This window comes from Syngnathus typhle, linkage group LG5, assembly GCF_033458585.1.
Source record: "Syngnathus typhle isolate RoL2023-S1 ecotype Sweden linkage group LG5, RoL_Styp_1.0, whole genome shotgun sequence".
NCBI classification, from domain to species: Eukaryota; Metazoa; Chordata; class Actinopteri; order Syngnathiformes; family Syngnathidae; genus Syngnathus; species Syngnathus typhle.
The window spans coordinates 7,051,293-7,070,000 of NC_083742.1; the positions used below are offsets into that span (position 1 = coordinate 7,051,293).

Below are 18,708 nucleotides of genomic sequence, written 5' to 3' on the forward strand. Positions count from 1 at the left end.
GGATTTTAGCCTACGTGATCCATCGCGGTGTGTACCTTGCAGCGAGTAAACAAAGGGAGGAGTCCACAATGTACCCACGCTGCCCGACATCCCATAATGCTACCCTGACATCAAGAAGTGGGCAGCAGGCAGGCTGTCGACGTGTATCTCGCTGCGAACATGTGGGGCCCAGCTACATGGCTCGCCCTGACTCTGACGTTGGGCCTGTAATGATCGTTTCCGTTTTGGGTCACGTTTTTATCAACCCATCTCCTGCTAACACCACCACCCAGCACTCTTCTCTTGCGTTCTCCTTCTTTCCCAAAGTAAACATTGACTTGCTGACTGAGCCCGTAGAGCTGTACGAAACGTACAGACATCTTTGAACAATTTGCATTGGGAAATGCTGGGGAGCCTTACTGAGCAAGTCAGAAATGGAACACAGATGTTAACACTGTTATGCAACTTTGGAAATTTTACTCATAAACTCATAGTTTGGGCATATAGCAATTGTTATAAGAACATGTCCCATTAAACCCGTTAAAAAAAATCATAAAAGTAAAACAAAAAATGCACACGTGAATCGTTATACTTGGCACGGTTCCATGAGCAAACTTCAGAACAATTATTCCCAACTAGTGTGCTGTGGCACTGGCACATTAGCGTGACATGAGAGGTCATCACGTATGCCGTGGGATTTTATCCAGTCTCATAGTGATTACAAATGACATATATAAATCTAAGTCAATAAAAAGTAAATCAATCAATGATGATGTTTGCCAATGATGTATCGTTACAGGCAGAACAATTAAATATTCTTCCAATAGGTACATAACCTAGAGTATCTACTTTTTGGAAAATGTTTTGAAATAGTATGGCATGATTTTTTCCCCGAAGTGAAATACGTGTCCTTGTTTAATAAATGTTGGGGAAAACTGCATCATAAAATAGACAGTGTATTTGTGTTTAAAGTGTCTTTCTGTTGTAAAAGATAAATCAAAAGACAAGAAAGGAAAACAAAAAGAAGTGTGACATTCTCGGGGATTTCTCGTTCGTATGCTTTTGGTTTCTTAATCTGGTCCCTGCGGGTTCATCACAAGACGAACAGGAGACCGTAAGGGCACAAAGGTCTTAGAACGAGGCAGAAAAATAGAAATGTGAGCTTGAGTCTATGCTTTGCTCTCATGGTTTACGGGCTTATCAAGTGCATCAGAAAGTGGAAACAGCTGTGGCGGGAAAAGGGACCGTTTATTTTAAATAATTATAGTTTATATAATCAAATGTACACAGAATTCTGACATTAACATTTTGCAATAATATATAATATAGTATACTTGGAATCAAAATTTTAATTTTGGGCGATACTTGCAATACTGAGCAATTCACAGCAATAAAAGATACATACTTTAATAAATTTTATTTAACAGCGCCTAAAGGTCACCTAACATTGAGTAAAATTAAACAAAATAGTAATAAAAAAATAAAAGTGGGAGATAGTGTGAAATAAAATAAGATAAAAAAATAAAATGAAAATGAGTAAAAACATTTGCAATCAGGTGTTTTAGGCAGATCTAAAAAGATACGTTTTGAGACCTGACTTAAAATGTAAAATAGAATCGAGTCAGAGTTTCTTAAGTCAGGAGGTAGAGCATTGCATAACCTCCTGTAGTTCTTACAATCATTCCGACTAGTTTTCCAGAGTTCACATTTCTCCTTGTAAAATCAACAGCAAAGATGTTAGACTCGATTTCACACTGCCCGTTTTGTTCTGACATTAACTTCATATTGCTATAACATTCATTCATTTATGAATGAAACTTGAATACAGTATCAGTCCCCGCTGTATGTACCAAAGAGGTGGTCCCAATGGGTGAAATAGGGTGCAAAGTTGACATTATGTCGACGATGGTGAGTGTGGTGGTGAGAGGCTCCGCCAAAAAAAGGCAGCAGTCTGTCCAGAGCCCAGGGCAGGTTGTAGCCACAGTGGTCCTCCACCGCCAACCAGGTGTTGAGAATGTGGAAGAGGATCTGACTTAGGGGGTGACAGTTCACCAGACAGGTGCTGATCTGTGCTAGCAGCAACAGGGAGAGCAACTCCAAGGGGCTGGCATCTTGAGCCTGCAAGGCGAACGGTATCTTGTGCTGGTGGTGCTGTTGGTGGATGTTGCGGTAAAGCCACAGGAATCTGAAAAGAAGCAAACAAGCAGAAATCACAGTCAAGACAAAATATGCTTCCAATGTGCTGCCATATTTCTTGCATTGATGATGAAATAATCATCACCATACAGTCTTCAAAGATTGGTATAAAAAAAAGAGTTAAACTTTAAAGTTGAATACTAATACATCCATCCCAACTTTTATACCTCCATCCCAGAAGTGGGGGAACAAGTCATATGACTTGACTTGGGCCGGACTCAGTTTTTAGGACTTGGAGCTTGGGTAAAGCTTATGACTTGACTCTGGCGGTATGAATGAGAGGACTTACTGGTAAACATGAACATGACTCGAGAAGCCTGTCTGTTTATATTTCAGAACTTATATTGACACTGTGCCATGTTGTTTTGGTTTTGAAGGAAAACTTTTTTTCGTCTAGAGCATACTTGGCAATGCACCAGTATGCGATGATGCCAAACAACAATGACATCAAACTTCATCTGCAACAACAAAATGAACAAATACAGGCCAGCCTAATTAGCTCCAGAGTTTAGCTTACTAATGATCAAACATTAGCTAAGCTTCATGTTGGCTTTGGGGTCTGTGTAAGACTGTAAAACTTGACTTATACCTGGCTTAACCCACTCAACTTGCTCGAAATTTAGTGGAGACTTGACTTCCTTTAATTTCAAGGTCAAGGTATGAATGAGTCTTATGACATGCACATATATGTGATTTACAATTTTGAGTCTTCATTGCATGCTTTTGTAATGTCAGGAGAAGATGAGTAGGTCTACTTGACGGAAAAACATACATAGGATGGATGGAGCCAACACTCAAAGCCAAACCTTGAAACTGGTAGCGGACTCGCCAACCTAACTTGCCCAGCATGCTCCCACATGGTCATAACTGGTAAAATACAATGATACCTAAACTTTTGGATAATGACAAGAGTTGAAAGAAAATAAAGGGTGCTCAAAGGTTTTCGGGGGGTGCTGAAACATTGTGACGGATTGCAAACATTTGAGTTTCTTCTGATTAAGAAGACGGAAGGGGATCAAGATTCTATATGCAACCCGTTAAGTGTAAACATAGTGGAGCTTCACATGCTCTTTCTGAGAAAACTGCAGTTTTTCATCTTTGTTTACTTTGTTCATTTGGTATGTTTCCTTGATGGATTGAGCCACTGCCATGAAACCACTGGGGGCTATTACACTATAAATGTTGGACAAGAAGCTATTTGTGTTTCATCAATTCAGTATTTTTCTTTCCTACACAAAAATAGATGTTGGCTACTGGCTCCCAACTCCTCATCTGTTCTGCTCTCTTGCTTTCTGTATCTCTTTTTAGGTTACGTAACAACATCAGGAAATAGAAAAGTTAAAACAATAAAGAAATGAATCAAGGGCAAGAACCCCGATTAATAAATAACAGGACACCATTGCACTATGGCTATGTGCAAGTGACTCACGGGATTTTCCATTTTCATTCACCATCAGCACTATGTGACTTTCGGTTAGGGGAGAGCAATTTGCGGCGGCTCACACCCACACTCAAAGTGGCCCACAAATAATTTTTGAGAATTAAAATGTTAACTGGAGCTGAGCAGTTAAAAGTTGTAATAACAGTGCTCAACACTAGATGGCAGAGATCACTCAAATTCCCCTCCGACGCCAAGACTCTACTTCTTCATCAGAGAAGAAAAGCGAACAGGGCCTGGCCAGAAGACAGGAACAAACAAATTAGGGCAAGAAAATGCTATCTTTTAAATAAAATAGGAAACAAATTGAATGTTCACCAAATTTAAACACTCAGCAGAGGGAATCATTCTCGTGGACTGTTGTAGTGACCTCGGATGAAGAAGGCAGAATTTATCAACACCTTCACTGGATGTTACATGCCAAATCACGACTTTTGTGGACATTTCACACTGGACCTCATCTTTCTTGGTTCTGTTCCTCACCCGTCAACCAAATCCTTAGACCTTGATTCCCAAATTAAATGTTCACTTTAGTTATATCAGAGAAGAGGATCTCTGACCACTGGTAAACAGTCCAATCCTTCTCTTTGGCCCAGTTGAGACGCTTCCTTTGTTCGTTCAGGCTCAGAAGTGGCTTAATCCAAGGAACCTGACAGTTGTAGCTCAGCTCCTGGATGCGTTTCAATGTGGTGGTATTTCAAGTTCAGACTTCCGTCTCATTCCACTCGCTCTGGGTCTCTGCCAGATTCTTGTATCCTCTAGGCTTGAGAAACCGCACCTAACTAACCCTAAGGCACAACGATTTATTTCCCTCCTGTCACTTTGTGCCCTCCAACTATACTTTCAATTGATATTGACAGCACAGCCACAGGCCGATTGCATCAATGCCATGCTGCATCGAGGCTGTGATTAAAGCAAAGGGAATTCCCAACCAAGTCCGATAGATCAGTGTTTCCCAACCAGTGTGCCGCAGCCGGCACACTGGTGTGCTGTGAGAGATGTTCAGCTGTGTCGTGGGAAATTGTCCAACATTAAATACCGAGCCCATTGTAAACACAATCGCCAAACCACAGGTCAGTTAGCGCAAGGCCTGGTCAGCCACTTGCTAATCATGCATGCGTGGCAAATCGGAGAATCTTGAGATTTCATGTTGTGGCATCTGCACATACTCTCAGTTCTTGTGTGTGTTGCTGTTAGTGTTGGCTCGTGGGTGAACAATTCGTTCAAAAGAACGATTATTTTTTCAGTGAACGATAGTGAACGAATCACTTCCTAAAGAGATTTTTTCAGTTTATGACTTCAACCAGTAGGTGCCGGTAATGCGCATTGAAGCTGGTGCCACCTCGCCGTAAATCAAAACGAAGAAGATAATGTTCACGAAAGAGTCGTGAATTGCATTTCCCGTTCACCAACTGAACGGATCTGTGAGTGAACGAGTCAGTGAGTGAGTGATTTGCATTTCTAGTCCATCGCGAGAACGGATCAGTGAGGGAACGAATCCTGACTTTCCCGTTCGTAAACGAGTCAATGGGTAAACTGGCTTCCCGTGCATTAACGGTCAGTGAACGTGTTGCGTCTCCTGGTGAACTATGTAAGCCAGAATGTTGATTTACGATTTGCCAAGGAAAGAAAGAACCACTCACTGAAACACCACTTCTATTATGCACGTTCTCTCACGTTTTCTTGCATAAAGGGACGCGCCGTTATGCAACAACGGGGAGATTATGCTTCTCTTTGGGTAATCTTGATTTTATAACATTTATAGTAGTTTTTAAATAACGTGTATGCATATCAGAGGCGTAGCCAAGCCGGGGCGAGCCGGGGCGGTGCCCCGGTTAGGACTCCCTGCGCCCCGGTTGAAAAAAAAATCGAGCTTTTTCGATTCTTCATTTTCATGCCGTTTTTTTCTTTCGGTCTTGCGCGAATGTGCTTGCGCTATTCTATGTGCGCGATGTTATCCATTCACCGTTTGCCACCCGGACCCGGATGTTGTTTTAGCGATTAGCGAACGGCGTGAGTGATGTTCGATTTTTTTGCCTGTGGGCGTGCGCCCCTACTGGAAAAATTCCTGGCTACGCCTCTGATGCATATATACGCCTAAATATTGTTATCCAATATGTTTACTGCAATTTCACATTGGACTGCTGGTTTGGATTGAAATTTACTTTTAATATTATTATTATTTTTAATAAACATTCATGTTAAAACTTGTCTGGTGTTTTATTCCTTGTTTTTATGTTCGCCAATTAAAACATAAAAATCAGACATTTGGTTAACTGCTTTATGACAATATGTAGGTACACCTCATGGACACTACACGAGGTAGAAAATAATAATAATAAATAAGTAAAGTAATAATAATAATAATAATAATGATAATAATAATAATGAGAACGATTTAATTTTGCTCACCTGTGCATACAGAGGTGCCAAAAGAAAAAAAACGTGTCAAAAAGCAGGAAACAGGCAAAGACGTCCACAAAAAGCTGCCAGCTGGTTGGAGACCGCTCGAGTAGTTGAGGGGGGCTCCTCGATATCTGGAGGAGCGCGCTTGCGGGGAGCACAACGGTCAGGTATTGGACCGCGATCTTCCACAGACACGTCAACCATGCGCGTAGTTGCGGCGGAGGCTCATCCGCTGAGATTCTCCACGCGCGGAGTCGCTGACTGACTCCGGCCAGGTGGTCCAGCACCAGGAAAGGTGCGCAAAACGTGACGTGGGTCAGGAAAGCACAGAAGGTGGGCAGGTAGGGGGAGAGTAGGACCCCCTCGTGTTCACTCCTCAAGTAGTCCCACAGCCTTTGGAGAATTTGCCCACATGGGTCTCCAAGCTGCGTAAAAGGTGCACTCATCACGAGGTAGCGATGTGTATCTACATCTTCTTCAGTGTAATTCTAATAAGTACTCTGAGTCACGTACACTTCGAAGTGAATGCAAATATTTTGTCGCAATCGTCACCCTTCAACCACACCTTGAGGAAAGGCCCGGGATGCGTTTTCCTTTAAAAAGTACATCGTGTTTCTATTTCCCAACATCACTTTCCACAGGCGGGAGAGTAATGTTGCGCCCCCATATTTTCCAGCCCACGCAGTAAGAGGAGGGGCAGAACATCGCCACACACGGCTCTGGAATCTTGAAAAAAGTCGGGAGAAAAAAGATTTATATACTCACTTAAAAGCACTTCTTGCAAGTTAGATTTAGTAGGGATTTCTTTATGAAGCTAATACCATGCAGCGTTTATGCAGCGATAGTCTTATGAAATCTAAAAAAACATTTTCTTTGGATTTAATATCACTATTTGTAAATAGCAATAATATATATAATTCAGATATCCTAACATTTTGACACACAATCATTTTAAGGTGGTCCATCACACAATTGTAGACAGAGTAGGCCTTGCCAGGATAGTAGTTGATGCAATTCACTTGGGATAATACAGAAGTTTTACTTCAACCACTTAATTAAATCCAGTGTTTTATTGTCAGTCTTTTTTTTTCAACTGAAATCATTGTACAAAATACAGCCTTTCATAACATTGTCAATTTGGTTAATCATTAAATCCAAACTGCATACCACATTAAGACCATTTGGATCACCACCAGAGAGAAAAAGCAATAACATACAGTAGAATGAATTAGGACAACAGATATTAAATAGCAGTTGTAATAGATTACAAGACAGTTGTTCTTAATTGCTTGTGTGTGCTTACTATAATGTCAGATATGCTCAACAAATCAAATTATTTCCAGTTTTTGGATATAGGAGTACCTTTTATCATGTGTCATAACAAAGGTGAGTTCATAACTTGATCCATAAGTTACAGTAAGGTCCAGGAGTGTTTGGACAATGACATTTTACAATTTTGAGTTGGAGGAAAAAAAACAACTCCAATTACGTTAGGACAAAACAAAACAAACATGAGTGGAGTGTAAACTTCAGTAAGCGTTAACAAGTTTTCACCAAATGCAAGTCTACTTTTACGTGATCATGTGCAATTATGTTGGTGGAAATGTGAATTATTATGGTAAAAAAAAAGTGGAATAAATTTAAAGAAATGGAATGATACTGAAAGATGATGAAAAAGGGCTGATACTCGCAGAAAAATGTTTTCCAGAAAAATATTACTTAAACCATTTAAAAGCAGTGCCTAAACATGATCGTAAAAATGTTTCCCAAGGTTAATTGAAAGAGCTGAATATTTTGAATTACAAATGGGAATATTGTTTATTGGTTATGTTGAATTTTGGATGGGAAAAAAAGTGTTAACAGCAGGAAAATTGATTTTCTTTGGGATGTGAATTTCTGGATAATGTTGAAATTGGAATGACATTAGTCACACAGTTAATTATGGCCATTTTATGCAGAGTACATTCACTTTTTGGGGCTTATTCGCAAGAAGGTAATTGGCCAAGTGCCGCCCATCCAATTAGAACAGGTAAGTCTGCAGGTGACATCTGAGAATGGGGCCATCTGTAAGAACAGCATACATATGAGGAACAAGCTAAAACCTCAAATGTATCTATATGAACATGTTGGTGTTAGATTACAAATCATAATTAAAAATTAGAGTTCTTGTCAGCATCTAGGGTACAGAGGTAGCTCATCGAGGTAGATGATTGGTTAATGTTTTCTACCAACGTGTATACAATACACAACTTCAATAGAAGTCTGCAATAGTTTGGAAAAGGAAAGCAAATCATAAAAAACTACATTATAATCAAATGAATGTAAATAGTAACACACCGCTTGTACAACAAGAGGGAAGCCAATTCAACTTTGCAGGAAAACATCCCAAAAGCCTCTAATTTTCTGCCATCAGATTTTTGGGGGACACATGTAACCAAGAAAACACAGTCAGCCAAACCTCACAATGCATGAATAAATTTACTCAAAGCATATTGGGGAAAAAAATATTAAGACATGGGATAATCTACAAGAACCAAATCAAATTTTGACTGATCTCATCCCAGTACACCATGATTTTCACTTATTTAACATGAACGTGAAGGTAGACGTGCATCCCGAAATAATTACAAATAAATGGATAAAAGTGAAGGTCGCTGCAGTGAAGGACTGGTAAAGCATCACCAAAGAGCGGCTGAGTTTCTCAAGTAGTCAGGATGCAAATGTAGAGTTTAACAATAATTAAAAAAAAAAAAAAAGATTCCTATTTATTTGTCATTTTGCTCAAATACTTTAGGCAAGTCAACATTTGGTGGGTATATGGTACGAAATTGAGTCAGTGAAAACAGTGTTAATCTCAATAAAATGATGAATAATTCCAAAATGTTAAATGTCAGACTTCAACAATTTAAAGAATCCTCGACTCTTAAATTCTATCATGGTCAATTGTGGTGGAGTATTAAGAAGAAATCTAGAAAACTATGTCGATTTCCAAATACTTCTGAATAAAACTGTATTAAGTTTTTTTTTTTTTTGGACAGAAAGAGAAACTGAAATAATTCCAATCATTTAAATATTTGTTGAACTGCAACACACATGCACTCATGTTGGACTTTCACCCATATAAAAATTTGCAATGTATACGTAAAACTACATACTACTCACAATAAAACATGTGCTCACATAGTCAATTTTCCAAGTCCAAGTTAAAGCCTTACAATTCAAAGTCACGCTTGTTCATCAAAATGTTTTGTTTGGACTGGAACATAAACGACTTCAGTCATGTCTGCATTCAATAATGCATCAACAAGAGGGGCTCCAGCAAGAATCCCGAGTGGCCTGTATCGCTTTGGTCAAACAAACTAAATGTCTCCCAATGCCTGGTCCATGCTTGTTCTGTGAAGCCAGTTCATGTAAAGTTCAAAATTATTCCTACGAATCAAATAAACTGAGGTCTTAGGGATTCAAAGATGCCATGCATTGCTTCTCATCCACTTCATGACAGATGAGAGATGATCAGTATATCCTACGAGCGTCTAAATGTGATTGAGGTCATCTGCTTGACACGTGAAAGCAGTGTAATTTTTCAGTACTGAAAGTGGTGCAAAGATTTGATCAGTTAACATGGTGCTAGCAATATAAAAAAAAAGAAAACATGGGGAGCACTTGAAAGTTTGGATTTCCAATATTTTTAGCAGTTGTGGGCACATTAGTCCGTTCTGTACAGTCATGTGTTAAAAAGCAACTCGACACTAGCGCGGTGACTAGTACAGTAAAAACAATATGGGACAATGTCTTTTTTTAAAACTATTTGAGTGAGTGTCAACTTGTGCTGCATTTGCGCGTAATATCGGTAAATCGGTGTGTAAATCGCGGGTTTCGTCACAATACGATATCATATCGATACAAAGAAACATGATACGATATTTGCCGATATCTTAAAGCCTGCTGTGATTCATTCACGATACATCACGATATAGTGCTCTACGATCGATATGGAACAATATCCTGATTTATAACAATTCATACGCAAAATCAACAAGGTACTGCAAACTCTTTATTCAGGAAATTACAAAGTGCTTCCAAACGAATGACTTGAAGCCCAAAGGGGAGCGAATTTCCCCGTCGTCTTGGACACTAGCTATAGCACCAGCCCAGGAGCCGCGTAGTTGTCGACTCCCCTTTCACGTGCCTGCTCTGCTCACACGCCGCGCACTGCTCCCGGAAAGAGGAAGCAAGCAACAATGAACTGGATTTCAAAATAAAGTCTCGTCTAATGTCCGAGGTCAAAAACGGGCGATATAGATTGATGTTTACGTTTAGCATCGATGCCAACAAATCGTAGAGCATTATATCGATTAATCGATGTGTATTGATGAATCGTCACACCCCTAGTAAATACATTATCAGCGTCGATTGGCTGTCTTGGGCGGACTCAGACGCCCAAAAATAATGACTGAAATGCATTTATTCCATAACCCATCACCTAATTTGTCACTGTCATTAAGAAATGGCCAAGAAAGAGTAACATTTGTTGGGATGAAGTGGAAGATATTTCAGCTGTCATTTGCTTGTTGCCTGTGTTCCTTGCTTGCAAAATAAACTCTAGATTCTGTGTAACATTTCCCAACCCTGAAAGTGTCCTAGTCTGAGGTTTTACATACCTAGTCAAACAGCGACATGTTTTTAAAGCAGTGATTCTGAGATACTTGAGAAAATACGGAACCTGGTCAGCAGAGTGTCTGGGCTGGAGGGTGAAACACTTTGAGTCATTGTCCTCCAGCATCAAGTCCACCACCCTGGGTCGTCCTCTCGCTCCCAAAATGATGCACATTCCCTTCTAATCCATGTCCAAGTCCTGCTCTGCCACAAGATCCATGGCTGCAGAGGACTTGAGTGCGCTGCCAGCAGAGTCCATGAACATCTGGGGTATGTCTTTCCCAAAGTAGATTTTGCTATTGGCGGCAATGGCCGTGTACTTCATCAGCTGTAAGTATTCAGGTGTTAACTTCAACTGGAAGAGAGGAAACACAATGTCAATCTGTCTTGGCCCTTGGCGTGGTTCACATAGATTTGTACAGTTACGCATGTACTCTGGTGTCTTCAGTAACACTGAATTCAACATCAATAAAGAGCAACAGGCATCACACTGTGAGTATAGGTGAGTAAAGGTTTATTCCTCTCTTCTATTTGAATAATATTTTGTCTTATTCTAGCAACAACCAGAGCAGGTGTTGGTATACTTATTTAAGACCTAACTCTGTAGAAATTCCCTCATTTCGCTAGGAGACCTGCTGACCTGAAGTTGCGTTATCATGCAGCTTTTCTTTCTCTCTCACCTTGTTGGCCTCTGCTGCTTTCAGTGCCGTGTAGAATTCAGCATCTGCTCTGGCCTTCTGCCGTGCCAGGAAGGCCTCATCTGTAAACCACAGCAAAAGTATGTCGAAAAGGAGCCTAAGACATACCACAACAGTGGCATCGAGAAAAAAGGCTTTAGTGACTGATAATATTTCTCCTCATCAGAAGCATTTTGCTTTCTTTATTCAGGCGGAGATCTGTTTCACGATCACATGACAAGACAAGTCAGAAAAGTCAAAGTCTGCTTTATTGTCAATTTCTTCACATGCCAAGACACACAAAGAAATCGGCCCAACTTGAACTATTAACACTGCATGTACTGTAGCAATGGCTCACCCACATAAACTAGTCAGCACATTAGTCATTACTCGAGCATGGCTGTGCACATCCTGCTGCAACTTGCCAAATACCTTCTGCTGTACAAAAACAATAGATTCTACTACAAATAATTTATCAACAGACTAAGACCAAGGACACAAACCTTCAATTTCTGAGATCTTTTTGTCAGTTTCCTTCTCCATGACTCTTTGTCCAAACTTGATTTCGGCCACTTGGGCCAATTTCTCGGCCTCTGAAAGACAAATCATCAAAATCCAGTCTTGTTTCCTCGACTCCTCTGGCCGTCACATTATTTGTGTTTAAATAATCGTCTGTTACCAATCACAGCTTTGATCCTTTCTGTCTCTGCCTCTTTCTCCACCACCTTCTGCGTCTGCTGGGAGATCAGCAGCTTTGTCTTCTCGCTCTCCCTATGGGAAACGTACAACCTTGAATACCGGAGGCGACAAATGCCTCCAATACAAGTGCCATTGGTACTTTGTGTCTGTTAAGACTGTCAGGCACCCGCATCACACACATTAATTACGAACATTTCAAACCCTCACGATGAATATTGAGCCTCAATAGGTCAGAGCAACCAGTCTTCGTTCAAATCTACTGATGACACTCAAAGTTCAGTGGCCATTTCCCCTGGCCTTGTAATGTCAAAATGTGAACAGTATCATGAAGAGGGTTATTTAAACACAAATTCTAAAATGCCTTGGTCGATTTGGAAATATAAAGGCCTGCTGTGACTTGTTAGAGAACAGCAATTTATGCGAATAGTACCAAAATATTGAGCAGCTGGACAAACGCATTCAACAGTTTAGAAGTTTATTTGAAGGCCAAATGTCAATAACGTCTTGCCAGTAGTAGATTAGTAGGCGACTATTGACTTTTTATCTACCGTATTTTACGGACTATAAGGCGGACCTAAAAACCTAAAATTTTCTCAAAAGCCTTATATATGGACCAAATTCCTAAATTTGAACTGGCCTGAAGCATTGTGTCATGAAATCAATCATAAGTGGTCCGCTGAAGACTATGAATAATGAATAAAAAAAGACTATGGATCATTATTTTGTGATTATAAAGTCATTTTTTGTGTCTGAAGGTGAAATAAAAAAGATAAAATGGAGAATGATTTGATTTGGATTAAAAATCTGACATGATGCATTAATGGTGCGCTTTATAGTCCGGTGGGCCTCATAGTCCGGTGGGCCTTATAGTCCGGAAAATACGGTACAGTGATTGTTGGTTTCAACACTGAGGCAAGATACCATGGAACACAGCGCATTTTAAGTAGGCATATAACTGCTGTCTCAGTTTGAAACATAATTGGGCAATGATAATTCTTGACCAATTGAGTCCAGATAACATACAATACAATGAAAAGGGTGCATTTGTTTACTCATGACTACTACACAAATTACTTATGAAGTCGTGGTTTAAAGCTAACTCTTAAAATTCTGGACAAACACTATTTGGTCGGAGAAAGTTGCGTCAAACACATTTTGGCGCGGGCGACATCGTAGTCATAGTTTCCCTTGGAGGGCCATTATGATTGTCAATGTCTTGTCTATATAGCATAGGCTACAAAACAAAGATAGTTTGTAATCTTAGTAATAACACAAAGTTGATGAAAAATTTGTCTTCGAGGGCCACGTAAAATGATGTGGTGGGCCGTATCGGGCCCCAGGGCCTTGAGTTTGACACCAATGATCTAACATATAATTAATTGCATTCCTGGTTTATTCCTGTTTCTTCTCTGGCTTTCTGTGCTTCCTTGCAGTTGGTGGGGATTTTATTATGGCTTGTTTTACAGGCATGATGAAAGGCACACTTTGCAGCCATAGCAATAAATGTTCACTACCTTCAAGGAAAGAGTTGTTTTTTAGATATTTTATTTGTTTGGGTATGGTGCTTGATTATCAAACTTTTAAACTCGGTATTCATATAAAAGTGAGCCCGCGTTGACATCTGGATTGGAGAGTGACAACCAGACAGCAACATTTCAAACACTTTGCTGCATAAATGCGCTGTGAACAAGGAAATGAATTACACTATAAAGTTTCAATATTTACTCATAATGTCATATTTACCCCCCCCCCCCCCCCCCACACACACACACACAAATATAACACCATCTGACTTCAGTTTCCAAACACCTCCTTATCCAGACCGCGTCATCCTCATTATACCTTCAACAGCCATTTAATATGCATTGAAAAAATGTATACTTTGTAACACTGTCGTTGAGAAAGGGGCACTTTGCTAACATTAAGCTTCCATACACCTTTTCAAAGATGTTCACGTGTTTGTTTGTTGCTTTATAATGTTGAATTTATTATCAGTGTATTCTTCATAGCTACTTTTGTTGTATTCATTCTGTTTGTAAAATTAGGTTCTCTAGTAAAAGGGTTAAAAAACTGTGCTAAAAAAAAATCACCGTATCCTTGCTGATGTCAATGTTTGTGTAACAATTAAGTGTTTATATCACGTCACTTTCTTTTGCTAAAATAAACTAATTCATTTGACCAGTTATTGTCGTCGCATCATTTCATTTGGAATTTAATGTTGGTGGAATTTTTATCATGTCCTTGATATTTAAGATATTCATGTCCCACAATTCTAGAGACATATTAGATTGCATTGAATTGAAAACATTCTAAATTGAATTCTTGTAAATCTAAATTGAATTGATTCAGTAAATCAGTATTGCTCAATAGCAAGCTCTATTTGCAGCATTAGAGAGGACAGCAACAACAAAGCTGTGTTTGTCCGCTCATGCTGTGCATATCTGCTAGCATCAAACGTTTGATGGGAATGAAGCAGGTCATGCTCTAGCGGGGTCTAGCCATTATCTGATAAGATAAGGCAGTTGGAAATTACTACAAATTTAACCTGCTAATTTTCCAATGCACTTGCCAGCTTTTGCCATGCGAGTGAAAAGGCCAAGACATAATTATAGGGCTTAGACATTTTCCTTCAGTCAAATGATATCATGTTTCTGCTTGGCTCTGGGTGCCTAGCTGATGGGAAAATCCAACATTGACGTGGGAGGTAAGATATAATTTGCGAGCTATGATAAAAGGTCACCTGCAAGTTGATGCAAGCACTGTCGAGCACTGTCGAAACCCACTACGACTTAATTTTGCAAACGCATTTCAAAAAGCATTACATACATGATGAAACACAGGGAAGAAAGTCAATGTCCATAGGGAAAAAAATATAGTCACGGAATAAATTACCGTATTTGCCACACCATAAGGCACACTTAAAAGTCTTTCATTTCCTCGTAAACCGAAGGTGCGGCTTTCAATAAGGTGCGTCTTTTGTGTGAACCGAATTCCAAAATCTGTGAACGCTACCGCCACATGCAGGGCTGTAATATGTAGACGGGATGAACCATTCAGAGGACATTATGTTGTACGTAAAATACGTAGACCGGGGCAGTAAACCGATCAGAGAACTGTATGTAATACGTAAAGTAGGTACCTCCGCCGCAATTGATAAATAAAGTCTATCGGGTCGTGCAAAGCAAACGGCATGAAGGTCCTCTAAAATGGCATTGACAAAGAGACTTGCTTACGAGGCACAAGTCAAGATTTCTCGAAAGCCGAGATCATTGCTGAAGAGCAACGTTTGACGGGAGGGAACTTGTCATGTTTAATGGCGAACTTGCCCAACTGTTTAATGTGGATACAGAAGATGAGGATTTTGGTGGATTTGCGTATAAATATTGATTAACAATAATGCGAGTACAATACAGTACATGGTTAAATAGCAGAATATAGTACAACCAAAATGTTGTTTGTTTGTTGTTTTACAGTTGCTCCAACAGAACACTTGTTGGTCATCCCTGAAGGTAAACTAAGATGCGCAAAGATTGATATGAAGAAAGAGTTTACTATTAGGTTAGAGTACAAGACTCTGCAGTGTGACTTAAAAGAACATCTACGAAACACGGAGACTCGGGGAACATTTCATGTTCACACAAAGAAGAAAAGAAAACTTACATGAGCTCGTAGTTTCTGCGGATGCTCTCAGGGATGTTGGGCTTTGTGACCCGCACGGCCTGTGGAGGACAGATACACGACAAGACAGAAAAGACCGGTTAGTTCTTTAAGCAAAATGTTGCGCAAGAAGTGTTTACCACAAGAAGAATAAACCGAGGCAGATGTGGAAGAGCTCAGATGTAAAAGTTCAACATCCTCAATGTGACAAGATTACTGCCTTCCCAGAAAGAGCATAAATTGTTATTTAAACTGGTTTTGATTATTTATGTGAAACTTCAGTAATAAAACACATGGGGAAGAGTAACACTCGGGAATGAAATGTGTGTTTATCTAAGGACTTTAGGGGGGTTCTTTATTGAACTCTTTTTCCTTCAAAAAGAACGCAGCTGATGACTGATCCTATGGGGACTGTGAGGGTCTTTGCAGAGGTTGTAAAATCTAACAATAATTGCCTTCTGGTCTTTTAGTGACACCATATACACTGTGTCTACTGAGCTGACATGAAACTCGTGAGGGGTTCAAATGATGGTCAAACATTTTCACAAAGGATTGTGGTCTAACCATACATCACTTTAAAAGATTTGCACTAGCCACCTTAGTCCCACCAGAATATTATTCTTAACATACCAAAACATTCAGGTCAATTGTATGAATATGAACTTTTTGGTATGTTTTTGTTTTATTATAGCAAGCGCCCCAGTCCATTGAAAAAGGGCCATAAAAGCAGCCCGGCTGTAACCTCAACACTCTCACAACTTTTAGGATGAAGTAGTAGCCCTTGACCACCCCTAAACATGGACACCTGCTGTATTTTATTTCTAAAATCTATCTATTTAATCCAATGGTACAAGTGGAAATATAAGTACTCTTAGATCCTGTTATAAAACACATTATGTATACAGCCGGTGGGTTCTAAACTATCCAGTGATCGAAAGCTTGAAATCCGAAAACTTGCAAATTTAATGTGTGTTGTTGCGACAGTAAAAATTCCTTGAACGCAACTTTAAATTGAATTTGACGAGAAAATCAATTGGTAACCAAATATAACAAGGTCATACTGAAATAATAGCAACAAAGTCTCTTCTGACACGGACTTAACTTTTCCCCTTTAAACAGGCCTTGGCCATTACTACTTTGTTGGCTTGAAGGCAAATTTTATCAGCAAACTTTCCTAGCCAGCCATCCCATGATTTGTGGATGGACTAAGTATTTCAGGTTGGAAAAACTTTGATTTTTGCAGAAAGGCTCGACTAATAATTTTATGGATCCTTGGCAGGCTTTTTTGCCACTGGTTGATACTATCACTCGATAGTACTGAGGCAGAGGTGAAGTAGGTTGTACTGAATTTTCTTTTCCCATATCTTCTGTGAATGAGTACTCCTGGATGAATGGTTGTTATTGTTTCTGTGTGCAGCAGCTGATTTGCTGCAGTGTCTGGGCCTGACTTCAGGGATGGGGGCTTAAGGGGAATAAAAATAATTGTGCTGAAACCAATTTGCTAACGTTTTCTGCTTTGACATTTGTTTGGTTAAAAACCAATAAAGAAAGGGGGAGTAAAAGCAATAAAAAATAATGACAAAAAGAAATACCGCCCGCCTCTGCTTTGTGCGTGTGGTGCTGTGCGTGCATGGAGTACACATTTACAAGGAGTAAACACAATCGTCACAGATTAAGAAAAATATCTGCCTTTGAGTATTTTTATATTACCTGTCAGTATGTGAACCCATTTTCTTTTTTGAAGGAATATTACTCCCAAAGTTTTTTCAATTAGCATGTGAATTGGATATTACATTAACTTCACCATTTGCACTGGCAATGTATATGAAACGAAGCATGTTTTGTATTCAAATTAACATCGTGTTTTATAATAATCTCACACTGGGATGTCGTTAATAAAGTGTGTGTGGGGGGGGGGGCAGAATCACATACCTACTTTCTGTACAAGCAAGATAGTCCATTCAGGGTGTTTTCACGTCGTAAACTAGCAAACATACAATATTTCTTTTTCTTTAATGATTTTTTTTAGGCTCGTGGGAAGCCAAATTCAATAGGATCAAATTTCAATAAATCACCCATCCCTAATGTCGTAATACTTGTGTTAATAATCCCACACAGGTTTCACGTCATTACTGCAATGTTCAGTGATGGATGAATTCAACGTGACCGTTCAAAGAAAAGGATAACATCATATTCACACGCAGTTTTTTGAGTGGATCAGGTTGTCGTGTTACAACAAGAGGCAATGATGAAGTAGACCGGCAAAAAAATGATGTTATCACAACGTGTTGTGCCAGATCCAGTTTTCTAGCATTGCACAAGGTGTTATATAATGGTCTCATTCAAAATAATAAGGGTCCTGCAAACAAAACAAACACAATAGCGGGGAGACAGTTACAATTTCCCTTCCACCAAAATTACGAGTATCAGATTAAGGAAAACTGAAAACCTTGAAGAATCCATTACTAAAATTGAAAAGTCCCAGTAAGGCAAAATCAGTGGCAGATTGTTATAATACATAAATTAGTTAATTAATACAACCAAAAAGTTAAGCGACGTCCATTTGGGTCATCATGATTTCATGGTGACTATTTTCACTGTACCTGTATGATGAGACCAGGTGCCATGCTTGTTAGATCTTCTTGCAATGTTAGTTTCAGGTTTTCGTCGATTTGGTCTGAAGAGGAGATTGTGGGTGTGCAGATGAGAACACGACTTCACAAACAAACTATAACCACACAATAACAAAAATGTAGACCAAAGCGGGCCCAAAGTGTGCAATTGTTCGCCCATTGGAGCTTTTTTTCAGGTTGATATCAGAGAGCGTCTGTCGATGTGATTAATAATTTTGATTTATTGTTTTTGATAAGATAGATTTTGGCGAAGTTATGCTGCTTGTTCTACTGACTTGTTCTACTTGAGCATTAGTTGTTATTTGAGTCTGTCAAATGTTTTACCTACCAAACAGACCGATGTAGACCTCCTGCAGAGAGTGAACAC

At 39.5% G+C, this 18,708-nt stretch overlaps 2 protein-coding genes across 4 annotated transcripts in view; both read right to left on the reverse strand.

Moving 5' to 3' along the window:
• Positions 1–1,208: 1,208 nt before the first annotated feature.
• Positions 1,209–6,675, reverse strand: LOC133153871 (cholesterol 25-hydroxylase-like). Its single transcript, XM_061278091.1, has 2 exons — positions 6,026–6,675; positions 1,209–2,164 (listed from the first exon to the last, which is right to left on the reverse strand). Exons 1-2 carry the CDS (start codon positions 6,463–6,465, stop codon positions 1,810–1,812), a joined length of 795 nt encoding a protein of 264 aa, XP_061134075.1. The 5' UTR covers positions 6,466–6,675; the 3' UTR covers positions 1,209–1,809.
• Positions 6,676–7,070: 395 nt separating this feature from the next.
• erlin2 (ER lipid raft associated 2) overlaps positions 7,071–18,708 on the reverse strand; it is a 14,775-nt gene continuing 3,137 nt past the window's right edge. For all 3 annotated transcript variants that reach the window (XM_061278088.1, XM_061278089.1, XM_061278090.1), the window contains exons 6-12: positions 18,670–18,708; positions 18,312–18,385; positions 15,712–15,770; positions 12,032–12,123; positions 11,856–11,945; positions 11,356–11,435; positions 7,071–11,030 (exon numbers count right to left, since the gene is read on the reverse strand). The exon at positions 18,670–18,708 is cut by the window's right edge and continues 87 nt beyond it. In XM_061278088.1, coding sequence (XP_061134072.1) covers positions 10,857–11,030; positions 11,356–11,435; positions 11,856–11,945; positions 12,032–12,123; positions 15,712–15,770; positions 18,312–18,385; positions 18,670–18,708 — 608 coding nt within the window. In that variant the 3' untranslated portion in view covers positions 7,071–10,856. The remainder of the gene's footprint in view (positions 11,031–11,355; positions 11,436–11,855; positions 11,946–12,031; positions 12,124–15,711; positions 15,771–18,311; positions 18,386–18,669) is intronic.